We start from the raw sequence: 19,192 nt of genomic DNA on the forward strand, positions 1-19,192 counted from the left end.
GGGCACAGAGGCTGGTGCTGCTCGCTCACTGGAATCTGTTAGGATCGCTTCCCTGCTTGCTGCTGTAAAGAATGAGTGAGTGAGTGAATGAATGAATGAATGAATGCTAGTAAATGCCAGCGCAGTCAAGATGAGCAGCAGAAAAGGGCAAACAGAAACAAGGGACTTAACCCGTCCTAAGGGCGAACACCAGCAGTTTCTCTTGTGTTCTAATGCCTTGATTAAAAGCAGGCCCCGCTTGGTTTTCCTGTGATCCAGCCAGTTCTCCAGCAGGAGTTGAACTTAAGGGAACAGGAATAGTTCTGTCTCCCAGCTGGGCTTGATCTGTTTCCTTCCCTTGGGTGGAAGGAAAGTTCTTTGATCAGAGCAAAGAAACCTTTTAAGTTCAGCCGCCCTGCCCGTTGGGGGCTGACATTGAGATTCCTGTTCACCTCGGGTGGGGAGCAGCGACTCTCACTGTGGAGGCAGGAGCCTGCAGGAGTGGCGGGAACTGAACCAAGAAAGAACCGCGTGTCTATGTACTATGTAGCGTATGCCCTGCTCACCAGCCAGACGGTGCTCCGGTAACCTGAGGCCTCACGGAGTTCTCTGCCGCGCCTCTGTCCCTGTCCTTAGAGATGTTACAGCTGTGAAAAAGGTCATCTTGGGGAGGGGGGGAGAGGGAGAATGTGTGCTCTTCGTAGGATTCACGTGGCCTCCTGAGTTTTGGAGCACCCCCGTGTGCAGGGGCTGTCGGGAAATCACACTGACTTTATAGGGACTCCCAGGCATCTGTGCTCAGGTGCCTTGCCAGCCTGCCTTGGTTCTGCCCTTGGGAGAGGGGTTCAGGGTGACGTGCAGGTGCTGTGTGGCACACAGGAGTTGGTGGGGTCTTGAGAAACCCACAGGCAACCCCATTCCTGCCAAGCAGCTCTTCAGCCACCAGCTACTTCCTACTAGTAAATTAACTTCTCTTGGTGCAAGTGGGTATTAAATCTGTTTTACTGAAAAAAATGTTGGTGGAATAACACAGTTTAAACTCTTACCCCGTTTTCTGCCTTGAATAGTGCCTGTTCTAAGCTGCTTGCCTGTTCTGTTTGTAGAACACTGAATCTCTGAGGTAGCTGACGTTACATTCTTCATGGCCCGTATTGTTCATGTGCACACACATCTGACTGGATTGCCACACAGCTAGTTCCTGTTGATGCTCAGTGAGCTGGGTGTGTAATGAGAGTTGGTTTCTCAGTTCCAGTTTGCTGATGCTTTGTTGTGAATAGTTGTGGTTTGTCACAGGGTTTCTGTCAGGTTCTGTATGTGGAGGGGTGAGTCATCCAGGTTTGCCTAGTCGCCGCTTTGGGCCCATAACAGTCCCGCTTTCCTGTTAATTCCCCTTTGCTTCCAGCCAGAGGCTTTCCAGTCCCAGGCTCCGTGTACAGGGTGTTTCAGGGAAGAGTAATCAGGATTGAAGTCCTAATAGCCTCTAGGCTTCAGATTTGGGTGTTAGACACATTTCCTACCAGAAGGGGGGATACAGGGAAAGCGGTTAAGAGGGCGTGGGCTCAGTCCCCCAGTCTACGTCCTACAGGTTGGGAGGGAGCCCCACAGGAGGAAGAAGAAAAGGGTGAGGGGCCAGTTAGACGGGGAAAAACACCTCGTGGATCAGCTTGGCCTTAGCACCTGACTGCTCACTCACTTTAAGCGTATACCCTGGAATGAGCAGAGTTCATTCCTTTAAAATTCCTTTGAGAGCAGTGATTTTTAAAGCAGAAGAAATCTTGGGTCACACAGCTGTGCAGGTTTCAGTCTGATTGCACGTGTGGTGTCCACACCTGTGGTGGTCAGTTTGTGGGGAAAACACATGAATATGTATTTCCGTGGGTGAGCACTAGCTGCGGTAACAAACTTGAATTGGCTAATGGCTGAGACACAAAGGACATTTACTAGTATTTCCAGCTCATGCTCTCCCACGTTCTCCCCACCTCCTGGCTCCGGCGATTCCAACAGGAGGCCTCTGGGCGGCTCTGTGCCAAGCCAAGAAAGGGAAAGGGCCGAAGGTAACCAGTGCATCTGCAGTTCACCCGCTGGGACTTAGTCATGTGGCCTCGCCCACCTGGAAGGCAGGCTGGGAAACTGGACTAGTGAGTGTCCGGACTAGTGAGGGAATGGGTTTGGAGAATATTTGGGAGCATTGGCCATTTTGGGGGGTCATTTTTCTCCATCCCCCTTCCCTGTTCAGCTTCATGAGAATTGAATGCCTAGAGTCGATGAGTTGAATACTTTGTCATTCTGTTGCCTAAATGATAGTTCTCATCACCTGCAGAATACTCTCCAAACTCCCTGGCGTGGTGTCAGGAGCATTCTGGATCCACCTGCCCACCTCAGGACTCCGGCTCCCGTTCTGTGCTGCGGCCACAAAAGCCAAGCTCGTCACTTAGGGTTCTCTGAACCAGCCGTCTCACATAGTCACTTTGCCCCTTCTGCTCCTCTGCCTGGCAAGCTCCTGTGGTCCTTCAGGAGTCCTTGTTTGGATCCACATTCCTAGACTACTTTTCAAACAGCGCGGCACCGTCCCCACCACTGTGGACCGTGAGCTTCCTGGGGCAGGGGTTGCATCTTAATCCAGTATTTGTTTTCCTAGCCAGTGCAGGCACTTAGTAGATGTTCAGTAAACAGTCTTAAGTGAATGAGGGATAGACTGTAAACCTGAAAAAGTAATAAAGAGATGTTACCTTAACTGTTAAAATCTAAATATTTCCCCTTTTGATTATGTTGTTATTCTGTGTATTGAGAGGAGACTTTCCCTAGCGATCTGGGTCACACAGCTGTGCAGGTTTTTGTTTGATTGCACATGTGGCATCCATACCTGTGCTGTCTATGACTTTTTTTTTAAAGGAACCTATTTTTACATGTTTTCTTAAGGGTTCTTTTTGTTTAAACTATCATTCTATTTTTGCCCTTTCCACTTTTACACCTACTACCAATTTTTCCTTTTTACTGTATTTTCTTACACTTTTTTGAATTTAAAACATAAAGTTGCATAATGTTTCTACAGTTCGGTATCCTACTATTTTACTTATAGAAAACATTTTCCCACAAAATTAAAAATTTATACACTTACGAATGTCTTTGTGGTATTCCGCCCTGTGAATCATTTACTTGTCTAACAGTAAGGAAGTGGCTTTCCTTCTGCTTTTTGATGATAAAATGACCTGTGGGCGCATGTACTGGTGCGTGGTGTACATTTCAGGATTTCCTGGGGCCAAATCCCAGAAGTGCTGCCTGCTTGGTGACCACAGTCCTGACCCTGGTCAGCTGACCTGCCCTCTCCCAAGAGGGTGTCTGTGAGCCCCCAGGAGCCCATTGTCCTTGGTGCAAGTTTACTGGCAGTGAAAGTCCAATCTCTGCTTTATGAATGAGGACACGCTCCACGGGGGCCGGTGGACTGTCGAAATCTGTCACAGCTCTGGCCCCACATGACTGTAGCTTGAGGTCTGGCAGGACTGGTCCTCCTGCTCCTGCAGACCCAGAATGCAGAGATGCCTTTGGTTTGCTTCTCTCCCTCTCCTGGGCCCTGGCTTCGGCTCAGAGGACTGAGGCACGCTTTCCTGCCTTTGCCTGAGATGCTCCCTTCTCTCGCCTGCATGCCTCTGTCCGATGTCTGCGCATCTTTAAGGCCCAGCTCAGCTCCTCCGGGACGCCCACCTGGCTCCCAGGGCAGAGGCGGCCTCCTCCAAGCATGCTGCTCTCTGTGCCTGTTCTCACGTTAGTCCAGTTTTGTTTTGTATGTCTTGTTCTTAGAATGAGGCCTTCAAGTCAGAGCCTGGATCTTAGTCATCCCTGACCCCCAGCGAATGCCTGGCGAATATTCTTGGTTGGCCCTGGGACATGAACAGAACGTGGCTTGGCCCTGCCCGCTTGCACAGTGTAGACCCTTGCTCGTGGAGCCGCATGCAAGAGTGGTTCCTTCTCATGCACAGGGGCAGGCCACTTTGTGCCACGCTCTGGGCTGGGCGTTTTCCGTACCAGAGAAGACAGGGACCTGCTGGATTCCGGGGGTGCAGCCCAGTGGAGGGAGAGGGCACACAGATGAGCTCTAGAAGCCACCTGGGTTAGGAATCAGCACACCATCTGGATCAATGGAAACCAGAGATTGGAAGATACTAGAAAAGGTTACATTATCAGGCAGTTGTTCCCAGTTTTATTTTGCTTTTGTTCGTAGAATTTTTAGAGTAGTTTAAAGCAAAATCTAAAAGAGTGTATTCACTGTTCATGGAAACTGCTGGCACAGAGCTAATCTTCAATTCATATAGATTAAAGCATCAATTAAAGAAACGAGAGAACACGTTACAGGAAGCATTTATTAGTTCAGGACAAAGTTCTCAGCTCTAGTTGCACAGAATTCTCTGGGAAACTAAAAAAATCAGTTGATGTGTAGGCCCCACCTTCAGCAATCAGTATTCGTTGGTTTGGGGTGAGGCCATGGCGTTAGGATTATTAAAAAGTTCTCTAGTGGATTCTCGCTGCAGCCAGGATTGAGAACCACCCGTGGGAGGTATGAACTTAAATCCAAATCCAAGCCCTTCAGTTGACTGTGTGTCCTTGGGCAAGGTTATATCTCTGAGTTTCCTCATCTGTCAGAGGGAGAATCATACATACATAGACACCTTGAGGGTGGGGGCCTGTGTCTCTGGGGGCCTCTGCCTCTGGCTGGCATGTTGGCACAGCGCCTATGTAGGACACAGTCGGAGCGCAGTACAGTGGGGCCTTGACTTACGAGTTTAATTTGTTCCAAGACCGAGCTCGTTAAGGAGCTCGTTAACTCAAATTACTCTATCAACTCAATGCAAAAAATTGGCCGAGAGACAGCTGGTATCTCAAAATACTCGTTAGTCGGGACACTCGTAAGTCAAGGCCTCACTGTATTCTGCTTGTTGAATGAAAGCAGTAACGGGTGAATAGCGTTAGGATGAGATGAGATGAGCTGCTTGGCCTGTCATGCATAAGCCGCCCTCAGTGTTACTGATGAGCACAGGTAAGTCACCCATCTGGTGGCTGAGGCTGGTACCGCTATTGCAGAGGAGAAAACTGAGGTTTGTTTCTCACACAGAGTCAGGCAGCTGGTCCTGAAGCTGGGATATGAGCCCCGACCTGCCTGACGCTGAGTCCCACGAGGAGTCTTTGCGCCACAGCCAGATCTCATCCCTTCAGGTCTAAGTCCTGCATCCCTCCTCAGTGTGGTCGTGAGCCCAGACCCCTCACCATGTGTGATGCTTATAGCCTATGAGCTCGCAACTCCTTTTTTCCTCCTCTCAGGATTCAGTTGGAGATTAAGAATAAATTTGTGTTTTTCCCCAGTAAAGTAACGTTCAATACTAAACCACATGGGCGCTTTCGCCCTGCCTCCTTTCTCCTTGTGAAAACCTCTGCAGATGTTAGGGAATCCTCCCTGTTTAACTTCTCCTTCCTGTGTTTACATGTTGGGAAGGGTTGAAGGGGAGGGACTTCAAGGAGGCTGTGACCCGGCCACTGGGGCCTGTTTTGGACTCTGACTTATCAGTCGAGATATACAGGCCTGAGTGGGTTTCAGGGTTAGTTAATGAATGACCCGTGAGTGCAGGCTCTACAGCAGGTTTCCTGCCAGCCCTCGGGGATCCAGAGAGCAAGTAGGGCACCCTCCCTCCCCCATGTAGTTAAGGAGATGCGGAAATAGCTAAAATACAAGTCCCAGCTCTTGGTCAATGATGCGTGTAAGGTGCTCTGGGAGGACAGCAGAGCCACTGGGTACAGAGGGGTGTTCATCCTGGAAGACTCCAGAGAGCGTGGGAGCTGAGCTAGCACTTCCTGAAGTGTAGCATATACTGTCATGTACACAGTGAGCCCTGCACGTGGGCCCTTGGAGTGTCACTGAGCCCTGAAGTCTCTGTCCTATCCCTTCCCTGTCAGGACCTTGCTCCCCCAGGGCAGTTGCTGTTTTGCTTGTTTTGGAGTTTCGGATAAATGGATTCATACAGCATATACTTCAGTGTCTGGCTTTCTTTGCTCAGCTTTGCCTGAGGTTCACCCAGGATGTTACTGAATGGCGGCCGTATTCGTTTTCTCTTGCTCTGTATAGTTTTCAGTCGCACAAACATACTTCTGTGTGTTGCCCGTGCATGGAGGCTTGATTCTTAAGTCTGTGACACTTACTAATTAGGGGGTGCTCATCGTAATAGTCTCACGCATGTCTTTAGGCGCGCGCATGCTGGGGCAGCCCTGCCGAGTGTGCTTGGTAGACATGCTAAGCGCTTTTCCTAGGCGCTTGCTCACACTCTGCTCGGTAGGCATGCTAAGTGCTTTTCCTAGGTCAGTGGTCAGCAAACTGTGGCTCGCGAGCCACATGCGGCTCTTTGGCCTCTTGAGTGTGGCCACGAAGTTTCAATTGCACTGTACGTGCGCGCCCGCACGTGGTATTTTGTGGAAGAGCCACATTCAAGGGGCCGCAGTTTGCCGACCACTGTCCTCGGTGCTTGCTCATACTGCTGCAGCAGCGCAAGCACTCGGGTGCTCTGCGCCCTCTCGGAATGCCGCACTGTCACTTGTTGGCCTCTATGTTTGTTCTTTTCCGCCACCCTGGTGACGGGTGAGGGGATTTGGGTTTACTTTGCCTACCTTTCCATATTTTATTGGCCTCTGTTCTGAGGTGCCTGTGTGGGCCTGTCTCACTGATCTGTAGGCCCACTTTTAGATTCAGGGTGAGAGCCTTTGTGGAATGTAGATCTCCTCTGCACGGTGGTTACCTTCTCATTCTCTGCAGATTTTTTGTTTTGTGTTCTTAATGAACAGAACTTCTTTTTAAAAAATATATATTTTATTGATTTTTTACAGAGAGGAAGGGAGAGGGATAGAGAGTTAGAAACATCGATGAGAGAGAAACATCGATTCAGCTGCCTCCTGCACACCCCCTACTGGGGTTGTGCCCGCCACCAAGGTACATGCCCTTGACCGGAATCGAACCTGGGACCCTTGAGTCCGCAGGCCGACGCTCTATCCATTGAGTCAAACCGGTTAGGGCCAGAACTTCTTAACCATAATGAATTCTACTTTATAGAATCTTCTTTTTTATGGTTAGTGCCTTTTTTGTTCTATTTAAGAAATTCTGTTATCTTCTAGAATCTTTGTTTTGACATTACCTGCTAGATCCATGATCCATCAGAATTAACTTTCAGTATGATGTGAGGCAGTGGTTAATGTTCCTTAGCTATAGAGATCACCCTTCCCGTGAATCTTGAAATACATCAGGTGACCTATAGCTGCTGTCATCTATTTGTCCTTTTACTATCATTAATTTCAATACTTTTTAAATTACTGTAGCTACTATATAATGGGTCTTGATATTTGATAGAGTAAACCCTCCTACTTTGTTCTTTAAGATTATTTTGACTATTCTAGGTTCTTTTTCATTTCCATATAAATTTTAAAATCAGTTTGGCAATTACCACAATAAATCTGTGGTTTTGTTTGGGATTGCATTGAATTTATTGATCTTTATTGATCATTTTTTACTATATGAAGACTTTTGGTGTCTGAGTATGGTGTGTCTTTCTATTTATTTAGTTTTTCTTTAAATTTTTCACAGTATTTTATAGGTGTTTCTTGTTTTTTTAAATGTAAAGGTCTTGTGTTTCTTTCATTAAATTTATTCCAGGATATTTGTTATTTTTGGATGGTTTTACAGATGGCATTTTAGAAATGTTTATTGGAAATGCCGCTCATTTCTGTGTGTAGTCCTTGCATCCTGTGATCTTGTTAAATTCGGTTCTCGCTGTTGATGTGTGGATTCTTTTGTGTTTTCTGTGTAGAAAGCCCCCTGTCTGTGAGTGGGTTGTTTCCAGACCTCGCCCCTCTCCCGCAGTGTTCTGGCCTCACGGAAGGCCTAGAGCTCCATGCGTGTGGAAGTGGCCTGGCCTCTGAAAGCTTCCCTGCTTCCCCACTCAGTGTGACGCTTGCCGGCGGGTGTCTTTTCACCAGGTACCTCATGCTTTATTAAATACCTTTTATCCGATTCAGGAAGTTCTCTTTTATTCCTAGTTTTATAATTTTAAAAGATCACACATGTTACGTTTTGTCAAATGCCTTTTTTCCTGCATTTCTCGGTTGTATGTGTTTTCTCCTTTATGTGCTTATGTGGCAAATAACATTGCACTTTTCTAATGTTAAGTAAGCTAACTGCATTTGCATTCTCAGGATAATCCCAAATTATTCATGATACACCATCCTTTATGTTCCATGATTGGATTGGATTTGCTAATATTTTGGTTATGACTTTCTGTCTGTAATTTGTCCGTTCTTATACTGCCCCTGACAGGTTTTGGTGTCAAGGTTATGCTGGCCTTATAGAATGGGCTCAGAAGTATTCTGCTTCGTGTGTTCTCAGTGAGATTTTTCTCTGGTGGTTAAATGAACCTACCATGTGTTAAAACTTATAGAAAGTCAGTTTTATTGCACATGAATTTTAAAAAAGCCTACACACACACTCCGTGTCAAATGATTCTCGAAAGGGTACCAAACAGTCCTGGCTGAATAGTTTTTTCTTGGGGAATAATGCCCATAAACGTGCTCATTGAATGACTTCTGAATTCCTTCTGGGGTGGAGAGAGGGTAGGAGTGAAAGCTTTGGCCTCTGAAAGGCTTTGTGTATTTCTTCCTTAAATGCTTGGAAGAGTTCACCAGTGAGGCCCCCTGGGCCTGAGTTTTCTTTGTGAGTTTCTCATGGTAGATATTTTTGGAGATTGTTTTGCTGAGGTATAATTATGACACATGACTGTTGCAGGTTAAGAGAGGATTTGGAGAAGTGTGGGAACATGGGGGTGTAGATTTGTAGGGAGGGAGGACACAGGGTCCTGAGAGAGACTTCGGGTGTGGCGCTTCCTGAGTGATGCCTGTGCCAGACCAGGTGTGGATTTGACTCCTGGGGGTGAGGGGTTTGACAAGTTCAAGTAAGATCGCAGGTTTGTAAGTGTGTCAGTAGTCAGAACAGTGCTCCTTAAACTGGAGCGAGCGAGCGAGCGAACATCAGAGCTTCTCAACTAGAGGGAGGCTCATACAAACAGATTGCTCTCCCCCCTCCCCCCCCGCCCAGGTTCTGATTACGGAGGTCTGGGTGGGGGGCACAGGATTTTGTGTTTCCAGCTAGTTCCCAGGGGGCTGCCTCCAGTCCAGACACCAAACTTTGGAATGCAAGGAATTAGCATCCTCGCTAGTCACCCCCCCACGCCCCCCCACCCCCACCCCCAACACACACAATTCAGCTGCACTGGGCCTGGGATTTTGAGGGTGGTCTTTTTTAAAATACATTTTTATTTATTTCAGAAAGGAAGGGGGAGAGAGAGAGAGAACATCAAGAATGAGAGAGAATCATGGATCGGCTGCCTCCTGCACGCCCCCTATTGGGGATCGAGCCTGCAACCAGGCATGTGCCCTTGACCAGGAATCGAACCTGGGACCTTCCAGTCTGCAGGCGGACACTCTATCCACTGAGCCAAACCGGCTAGGGCTGTGGGTGTTGTTCTTTAGTCTTGGCCTGGCACAGACCAGGTGCTCAGTATCACTCCTGTGCCCTGTTGTCTCCCACACTTGACTTATTTTTTGTACTTGCAAGAAGGAATACATGCTGATTTAGTTCGTGTTTTATAGCAGTATGGAAATTTGTAAAGTAAAATTAAAATTTCCATCTTCATCCCTGCCACCTGGTACTGACTCTCCATTCGCAGGTGGTCTCCTTTATTTAAGGGGCGTGGACTGGATATTAGAGGGCCCTTGCCGGGGTGCAGCGTCGCCTCCCCATGGGCTCATTGCAGACCCAGGAGTGAGCAGTGCCTGTGGGAAGGGCGGCAAGCCAGCCTAGACTAACTTCTTGTGGGTTTAGAGTGGCTCAGGTTTGTTGACCTCGAAGTGGTTAGTTAGGTCTGGTCCTTGAAAAGGTTTTAATGGTGTTTCAAATCAGGAACAGGGAGAATCCCTTGGTGATGGTTCTGAGGCAGGGATTGGGTCAGGACTTTCCATGACCCTTTCTGTGACTCACCTGCATACCTGTTCTCTTTTTCACAAAGCTCAGTGTCTGACACACAGGACATGCTCTAAGTCGTTGCAAATGTGACTTCACCTTGCTTCCCAGAAAGGAGTGCCCTGGGTTTCGTGGCTCGTTGGCCTCTCTGGCGCTGTGTGTGGCTCTGGGTCTCTGCATGGTGCCGAGATGTGGAGTGGAGCTGTGCTGAGTCCCCGGAACCGGTCACTCATGCCCAGACTGCCCGCCCTCCTCCCTCCTCCCTCCTCCCTCCTCCCTCCCTGTGACTAGTTAGGAGTCAGAGCCCTGCCTGCCCCGCCCCCGCCTTTCCAGAGGCTGCTCTGTCCTGGTGCCTTAACCTTCCAGACTGTGGAGCTGGGCTCCGAAGGCGTCCATGGTGCTTTCCCGGGACTCTGGCTCCAGCTGCCAGGAATGCGGCGAGGGGAGAGTCCGCCCGTCTGCGGCTGGCCTTGCAGAGCCGTGTGGCCACAGTAGACGCGATGTCCGTCTCCTCTGCGCTCCTGCTCATGGACAGGTTTGTGGTCCCAGTGCTGCCTTTCTTGTTTTTAAACTGGAGACGTAACTGGAGCTGGGTTATTTCCCTGTGTGGAGGTGTAGGCCCCCGCTGCCCATTGGGCAGAGTTGCCTCCTTGCGTGTTTCTTAGATGAAGTGGGTGTGTCCTGTAGCTCCAGCAGGGTCTGCTGTGCGCCAGGAGCTCTCGGCAGGTGCTCACTACCCTCCCTTGAGTTGACTGCTACCTCTGTTTTTAGGGATCCACTCTTTAGCCTCAGATACTACTGGGGTCACATTTTCTAAAGGAGGAGAGGCTCCAAGTGTTTCTAGCTCTGAGCGCTTTTAGTTGTGGAACTAGGAGTTTGGGGCACAGTGACTGGTCTTTCCCCGGGGCAGCGAGAATTCTGTCACACGGGAGGCTTGCTCTGCAGAGTGTGTTTTGTTTTTCACCTGAGATGGCTGAAGTGGCTGGCCCCTCCCTCTTCCCTGTCCAGAGCAGAGTGAGGGCCAGTGTGGGGTCTGAGGGAGGGAAGCCTGCCGCTGCTGCGGGGTGGAGAGCGGGAAAAGCACACAAGCTATGCAAGGGCTTTGGAAGCATCACTCAGGATTTCTGTCTTCTCTACCCCAGGGGGTGCCAGGGTGTGTATATCCCGTCAGGAGTGAAGTCCTTAACCTCCCCACGCCTGTTTCCTGTCTGTACCATGGCGACTCTGTGCCTTCCTGGTGGGGCTGTTTCACACATGTGGTCCCTGATAGGTGATCTGTGAAGGAAATGGTAGAGGAGATAGCCATCGGGGCGCGTGGGACCGAACGCTGGGTGTTCCTGGTTACCCCTGGCTAACTTGTTACAGCTCCTGTTAGTGAGCTGAACGAGGGAGAGAGCACGAGGCCCAGACAGTCACTGAATTGCAGCAGAGTTCGCTTGCACAGTGTTGAAGGAGGAGGACTTTGGAGTTTTATTTCTCAAGACTGAGAGGTTTTGAGAAATCCCTGCTGAGAGTTGGTGGCTTGTGGAACCTGCTCCGCAGGGTGGGGAGGATTGCTTCATGCACCCTGGGACGGCGCTGACTCCAGATTTCCAGGTAGCAGCTCGGACACGTCCCCCTGCCTCGGCCCTGTGCCCATTAGCTGTCTCTCTGCCAGGACTCCCCGAGTTGTTCGGATCCTAGCTTCCTCTACTTTAAATGGGCAGGAACCATTCTTGTGTCATGTTTGTGAAGAGGCCCTGAAAAGCATGCATGGAATAATTTTGAATGCTTTCCTACATGCCAGGAACTGTTCTAGACTGGAGTCACCACAGTGAATAGGAGGCAGTATATAATACATCCTCATTTAACGTGTCGATAGGTTCTGTGACTTTCAGTGAAATGACCCATAACAAAAACTATTTATTTTATTTATTATTATTTTAATAGGTTTTTACTGATTTTAGAGAGAGGGGAAGGGAGAAGGATAGAGAGATAGAAACATCAATGAGGGAGGAACATTGATCAGCTGCCTCCTGCACGCCCCCTAATGGAGATCTGGCCTACAACCCAGGCCTGTGCCCTGACCAGGAATCAAACTGGTGACCTCTTGGTTTGTGGGTCAATGCTCAACCACTGAGTCACCCCAGCTGGGCAAAAACCAATTTTATAACATCTGCAAGAGTTAAGTTTCTACAGCACCTCATCAACGGTGTAACAAACTGACGTCATGATTTGAGGACCTGCTATATCCACCCTCAAGGACTTAGATTCTGGTGATGAAAACCGAAAAACAAGTGGATAAATCTAGGCTGAGAAGAGGAAAGCTTCGTGGGGACAGGATTCTAATGGTCCATGTTGTCCCCGTGAGATGTGTCACTGACCCATCTTGCTCCTAACTGTGATGACACTGTTTCCTTGTGACATGCACTCCCAGTGTGCCCGTGAGCTGCTGGCTTCCCGGGGCCGGCAGGCAGAAACCAGCACTATTTTTACATGACTCTGTCATTGGTGTCAACATAAGGACGTTCAGACCTGTAGAGAATTTTTACGAGTTTACTTGAACCAAACTGACTACATGCTGGGGAGCAAGAGCTCAGATGCCCTGTAGAATGACAGTTTTGCAGCTTTTTTATACTTTTGGAATTAAGGAAGGAATGGAAGGAAGAGTACTTAGAGGTGGGAGAAACCAAGGTGCGGGGTATTTAAGGGTTTGTGCTCTGCTCCCTGAGGTGGTCATGCGCCCGGGAATCTGAAAAAGGCATTTCAAAGGTCTTCACCTCGAGGCACAGAACCAAGGGCATCTCCTATCTTTTCCTCTGCATTGTGACCTAGTGAGATGAAAATAATTATTTTGCAAGCCCTGGGATACACGCAGGGGTGAAACCCTGACTCCTTTTTCCTGCCCAAGTTCCCTGCCTCCCTCAGTCTGTTAGTTGGCAGTGGCTTAACCGCCTCTTCAGCATTATTATCCAGGGAATCGGGATAGGCATTGTCAACAGATGGGGGGGCGGGGTCCAGCACCTTTCTTGTAAACCCAGCTGGTCCCTCGGTCCCTCGGATCTCTCTGTCACCGCCCTCCCTCCTGCAGAGCAGAGTGCTGGCCCAGCTGGGGGCTCGAGCTTGAGGCAGAAGCTCCTGCTCCTCCTGTGCTCTGCTCCCTAGTGGAGGAATGCCCCGGGGTGACGGCTGCTGCTGGCCAGTGGCTGAGTATGTGTGACAGGCTCGAGGTGGGCCTGGAAGGGTCCTTGGTGCATTGGGTAGCTGCCAACAACATGGCGGTGTGTGCTGTCGCTCCTGACGTTAGCGATGCCAGCTGTGATCACTTCCTCAAGGAAGTTTCTCCACTGGAGAGAGAACTGGTTTTGCCTTTGTGATCACCCTGGTATGAAGACCCTGGTCCTCATCCAGCTTTCACCTGCAAGGGTTAGCACCCAGTGGCCCGTTCTAACTCCACCCACCTTTCTGTACTTGCTAGGTGGCGTCCTGTAGCTCTCTTTCCTCCTCCGTGCATTAATGTTTGTTTATTTGTACCCATGTAGGCTTGTGCCTTTCTGTCTTATTCAGTGGATTATAATCCCTGTTCTCATTATTTATGTTGATGATTAAATTGTTAGCCAATGGGAGCCCTTTCAAACTGGCAGCTGTTTCCGTTAGCTGCGTCCCCTTCTTCCTTTGACACTTGCCTACCTGCTGGCACACAAGACGCTGCACATCGGATACTTTGCTGTGGGCCTGGAAGCCACCTGTTTGTAGTGAGTACACCAAAGCGGTGCATCCCAAACAGAGCTTACTTTGCACCACCATTTGGGATTTGTTTTGTTACTTGGGTCTTGCGTTTATGTGTCGTTGGGAGAGGAGACCTCATGACAGACTCCTGGGTGGCTTTCTTTCTGTGAAATGTGGAGACTCTGTGAATAGGTATATAGGTTTACCTGATAGATAACTTAAACTAAACTAAAGGTTAAGTACTAAAGCAGCTGTTCTTTTTTTTAAAATCCTCACCTGAGAATTTTTCCATTGATTTTTTTTTTTTTTAGAGAAAGTGTAAGGGAAAGGGGGAGAGAGAGAAAGAAAGAAATATCCATGTAAAAGAGACACATCGATTGGTTGTTTCCTGCTCACACTCCAACCGAGGCCAGGGTTCGAACTGTCAATCCACGTACGTGCCCTTGACTAGAAATTGAACCTGTGACCCTTTAGTCCGAGGGTTGATGCTCTAACCACTGACCAACACTGGCCAGGGCTAAAGCAGCTGTTCTTTGAGCACTGATTGTGTAGCTGTAACTTTTAAAAAAAGATATATTTTTATTGATTTCAGAGAGGAAGGGAGAGAGGAAGAGAGATAGAAACATCAGTGATGAGAGAGAATGATTGATCAGCTGCCTCCTGCACACTCCCCACTGGGGATTGAGCCTGCAACCCGGGCACGATACCTGACTGGGAATCGAACCTCCTGTCATAGGTCAACCCTCAACCACTGAGCCATACCAGCTGGGCTATAGCTATCATTTTAATTCCTACAAAGACCCATGTTGAACAAGGGAACTGAGGCTCAGACAGGTTAACATACAGGCCAGAGTCACACAGCGAGTGAATGGCTGAGCCAGAGTTTTCGTTCCCTTTGGTCTGACTTCAAAGTTCATTTTTTCTGATATCCTGTGTCATGATGTAATACATTCCTTACTCTAAATTATAGAATTTGTACACCTAACAATGAATGACAAAAATCTTACTTGAGGTTCAAGGTCTTTCACCTACTGCATAATTTCATGTCTGTTTGGAAATCAAGTCTGAAAACCTGGAGTGAGTGGCTCACCACATTGACCTGTCACAGGAAGTCTGCTGGTTTTCTTTAGAGTGACTCGGCTGTCCTGATGTTCTAACCACCGAGGAATTCCCTAACCTTTTATTCTCTCCCTATAGGAACTTGCTTACTAGAAAACAAAATGCAAGACTTGACAAACAAAATGACTTGGGATGGAAGTTATTTGGAAAAATACCACTCCGAGAGAATGCTCAGAAAGAGTCAAAGAAAGTACAAAAGGTATACAAGATACACGCAACGTGTGCTGTGCAGCATATACTTATGAACCTTGCAAAAGTGACTATTTTGGAGGTTTGGGGACGGGGAAACTTTGTATTAATTTGCATGCCAAGTTCCTAACACTCCAGCCTGTCTTCAGCATGTCAGTGACTGTACTTTATCATTTCTGACAGTTTGTAACAGGCACATCAGAGTGTTCAGGTGAGAGAGCTGGGCTTTAGATATTTATAACTTGATTTAATGTAGTCACTTTTTCCTGGTAATAGTTGCAAATGTGTTTGTGGTTGATTTGTATTGACTGTGTTTGCTAGTAAAGCGCCCTCTCTGATCCCCTGGGCTTCCTGGGACTGAATCCTTCCGGTGCTGCGTTGTTCACCCGGCTGTAGTGACCCTCCCTTGCTGGCCTTGGAGCTGCCCACATGTCTGCCGGGCTTCGGGGTCAGGCCCGTCGGGGGCAGCTGGAGGCACATGCTCACCTTTCACAGAGGGGCTCCTGCAGGGACAGCAGGCCGGGGGGCTGACCCACCACCTGCATCTTCTAGGCTGTGAGCCCAGAGCTGCGACACTGCCCCCAGCAGCCGCACCCCTCCCGCCTGCTTTGTGTTCATTGATGATTGTTGTGAACACTCGAGGGTCTACTGGTACAGGCCCTCGCTCTGCACTGGGGTTGGGGAAACAGCACACACCTGTGCTCAGGAGAGGCCTCCGGAGGAAGTGCTTGCAGCGCAGGGGTTGGAAGAGCAGCACAGGTGCATGGGGAGGGCGGCAGGGCCTGCGGGCCAGGCCGTCCAGGGGGTTGAGTGTAAAGGTGTGATGGAGAAGTCCTAATAATGGGGATGGATCATGTACTGAGTGGTTACTTCTGCTAACTTTAAGTGAGTCATCGCTTAGATTTCTAGTTCATTTAAAACTCGCAACAACCTTATGAAGAAGATACTATTATTGTCCCCATTGTACCAAAGAAGCATCTAGACCAGCTGTGGGCAAACTACGGCCCGTTTGAAATGAATAAAACTAAAAAAAAAAAAGACCGTACCCTTTTATGTAATGATGTTTACTTTGAATTTATATTAGTTCACACAAATACTCCATCCATGCTTTTGTTCCGGCCCTCCGGTCCAGTTTAAGAACCCGTTGTGGCCCTCGAGTCAAAAAGTTTGCCCACCCCTGATCTAGACACAGGCAGAGGAGCAGCGGGGCTGACTGTTGGGAAGGGGCAGCGTGAGCAGGAGGTGGGGGCGCTGTCCAGGGGGCCTCTGTGATGTGATGTGATGTGATGGCGATGTAATGTGGCATGATGACCCTGGTCCCTGGCTCTGGCCTGCAGGCTCAGAATGATGTGGTCACCCTGGCAAGAGTGTGGCTCTTAGGCTAGTCCAGGTGAGAGAAAGGGGTGTCTGGCTCAGGGCTGTGGCAGTAGTGGTGGCCGAGGTTGGCCCCTCTGAGCATGAAACATGGTGGATACGGGCAGGCGGTGTGTGAGGGAGGCAGTGTGCACACATTGGGGTCTGGCCGGGGCCACAAGGTGGATGTGCGCCTATTTTATGCCTTATCAAATTAAGTTTGTTCTGAATGTGGCCTAACATTCCCCAGAGCTGGTGTCTGGAGCCAGGAGATTCACAAAATAAGTCAGTGTTGGAGTTTGTATTTTAAATTTGGATCACTTCTTGTATAGGCTTATTAAAATAGCATAAAATTAAAATATGAGTTTGTTTGTAAAACTCAGCAAAATATTTCTTAGAAGACTAAGTAGCCAAGCAGTTAAAATATTTTAAAAGAAATCCACACTTTCAAAAAAGTAGCTATCGTACTAAATAGATTTATTCTTAATATACTTGCATCGTGCTTAAGTGTCTCTGCCATCTTGGTCATTCGTTTTCTGAAGGTGAGTGTGGGCATGTTCTTTGACCTAAAGGGTGTTTGTGAGCTGAAATGAACAGGTCAGCTAACTGTGTGGTGACATAACACTGCCGAGAAGAGCGCCGTCTGGCTGCAGCCATCAATAACAAAGGATGTGCTTGCACCTGCGCGAGCCATGCAGTCCTGCCGTGTTGTTTGCTGGTGCTTTGTGTCTCTCGCCCTCTCATCTCTCATCCCTCCCGTCCCCACTCTCACCCCCACCCCACCCCCAAGCTGCACGGCCTGAGAGGGATCCAGAGCCAGGGACCTGCCCCCGTGGGGAGGCTCCTGGGCACCCGGCTCTCGCTGGCTGTTGTCGCAGACGTCAGCTCACACACTCACAGAGCCCCGTGCTGGGCCTGCGTGCTAACTGTGGTCCTGGGTGGTGATGATGCTCCATCAGAGCCAAAGCCCGGCAGGTGTTGGGGAGACGAACTCCTTGCCCTTCTTTCGCAGCTTGTAGTACTTAGAGCATCACATGGTGACTTAATGCGGGTGGGGGCCAGGCACCAGCGCTGTGTCCCAGCCCTGCCACAGCCTGGCTGCGTGGCTTTGGGCACGTTACCTCACCTTGTTGCACCCCATCTTCCTCCTCTCTGGAACTTGGAGAACAGGAGTCCCTGCCTCTGAGGTGCAGGTTAAAAGAGTGAATATTCACCATGTGCTCCGAGCAGCGCTGAATGTCTCTAGTGCTGGGGGTGTTTGCTGTTCTGGTTTCTGTCCTGTGACAAGTCTGCCCTGGACAACAGGAAGTGAAACTGCATGTGAGAATGAACCTGGCCCTGCCTCTCCCTTCATTTGCTTCAACACATACTGCCGTGCTGGGGCCAGGCCGTGCTGGCTCTGAGTGCTTCTCTGTCTGTGGTCACCCTCTGGGAGCTCTCAGCTGGACTCGAGGCTTCGCATGTCCCCCTCCGCTGACAGCCCCCACGTATGTCTCCAGCCGGGACTGCATCTCTGATCCAATGTGGGCCTGCAGCTGCCTACTGGACAGCTTCACGTGGACGTGTATAGGCATTTCCTGTTTAACAAGTAGAGGCCTAAACTTTATTTACTTTCTTTCCACCCTTTTGAACCTGTTCCCTTGCATCTTTCCTCATTTTGGTAAATGACAGACTTGACCCTTTTATTCAGGTCTAAAACATGTATTGAATTGAAATACTTTTTAAAAAATATATTTTTATTGTATTTTCTTGTTTAGTTCAGTATGCATCATTTTATTTTATTTTTAAAATCTTTATTGTGAAAGTATTACATATGTCCTCTCTTTTCCCCCATCGGCCCCTCCAGCCCCACCCCAGGCCCTCACCACCCCACTGTCTGTGTCCATGGGTCATGCATATATGCACACAAGGTCTTTGGTTGATTACCTCCCACCCACCCACCCTCCCCCACCTTCCTTCCGAGATTCTGCACTCTGTGCCAAGCTTTCAGGTCTAAAACTTTATAATTGTTCTTCTCTTCTCACATGCCCGTCCCGCTGAACAGGTGTGTTGTTTATACTTAAGCTCTGCAGGTGAATCCGATGTGCAGTCTTGTTTGAGAAGCAGTGGCTGGGAAATTGGATGTTCCGGTGAAGTTGTGTAGGTGAAGCCATGTTATCGAGTCCTACTGCTGTAGCCTGGCATGAGATGGCCACGGCTTAATGGTCCCCCAATTGCTCAAGTTTTGGGATATGGGGAGTGGATTTCTTAAAGATAAATTAGCAATACATACTTCCTCATTATATTAACTTGTAGAAGATGTATAAGATGCTAGCAAATTAAGAAATTTGGAGTCTTGCTACCCCAAATAACTACTGTTTGCATTTTGGTACTTTTCCTTTCAGTAATTTTTCCATGCATGTTCTTTTAATTTTTTTAAAAGAAAAGACCACTAAAGGTGGATATCAGAAAGGCACGTGGCTGCAAACATTTAGGACAGAGGTTTTTTGTTGGTGTTGGTTTATGTTGTTTTTTTTGTTAATCCTCACTCGAGGATATTTTTCCCATTGATTTTTAGAGAGAGTAGAAGGGAAGGAGGGAGGAAGGGAGAGACAGACAGACAGATATTGATTGGTTGCCTCCAGCACGTGCCCCAACCCGGGCTGGGGATTGAACCTGTGCCCTTGACTGGGAATCTAACCCTTGACCCTTTGGTGCTCAGGCCAATGTTCTAACCACCTTGCTACACCAGCTGGGGCAAGGACAGAGTTTGTGAGTCTTTTAAACATAACATGTTGTACACAAACTTGAGGAATTGGCACT

At 48.7% G+C, this 19,192-nt stretch overlaps 1 protein-coding gene across 3 annotated transcripts in view; it reads left to right on the forward strand.

Annotated features, from left to right (window-relative positions):
• The window catches only part of TBC1D14 (TBC1 domain family member 14), a 72,678-nt gene that overhangs the window by 19,161 nt on the left and 34,325 nt on the right, over nucleotides 1-19,192 (forward strand). For 2 of the 3 annotated variants that reach the window (XM_070399743.1, XM_070399752.1), the window contains exon 3: nucleotides 14,927-15,047. In XM_070399743.1, coding sequence (XP_070255844.1) covers nucleotides 14,927-15,047 — 121 coding nt within the window. Of the gene's footprint in view, nucleotides 1-10,377; nucleotides 10,557-14,926; nucleotides 15,048-19,192 lie in introns of those variants that run through there. The other variant, XM_070399758.1, reaches the window with a different exon arrangement.

The sequence above is a fragment of the Myotis yumanensis genome, unplaced genomic scaffold, assembly GCF_028538775.1.
Source record: "Myotis yumanensis isolate MYYU_CA2020_CCGP unplaced genomic scaffold, mMyoYum1.0.hap1 SCAF_1, whole genome shotgun sequence".
In the NCBI taxonomy this organism is placed as follows: domain Eukaryota; kingdom Metazoa; phylum Chordata; class Mammalia; order Chiroptera; family Vespertilionidae; genus Myotis; species Myotis yumanensis.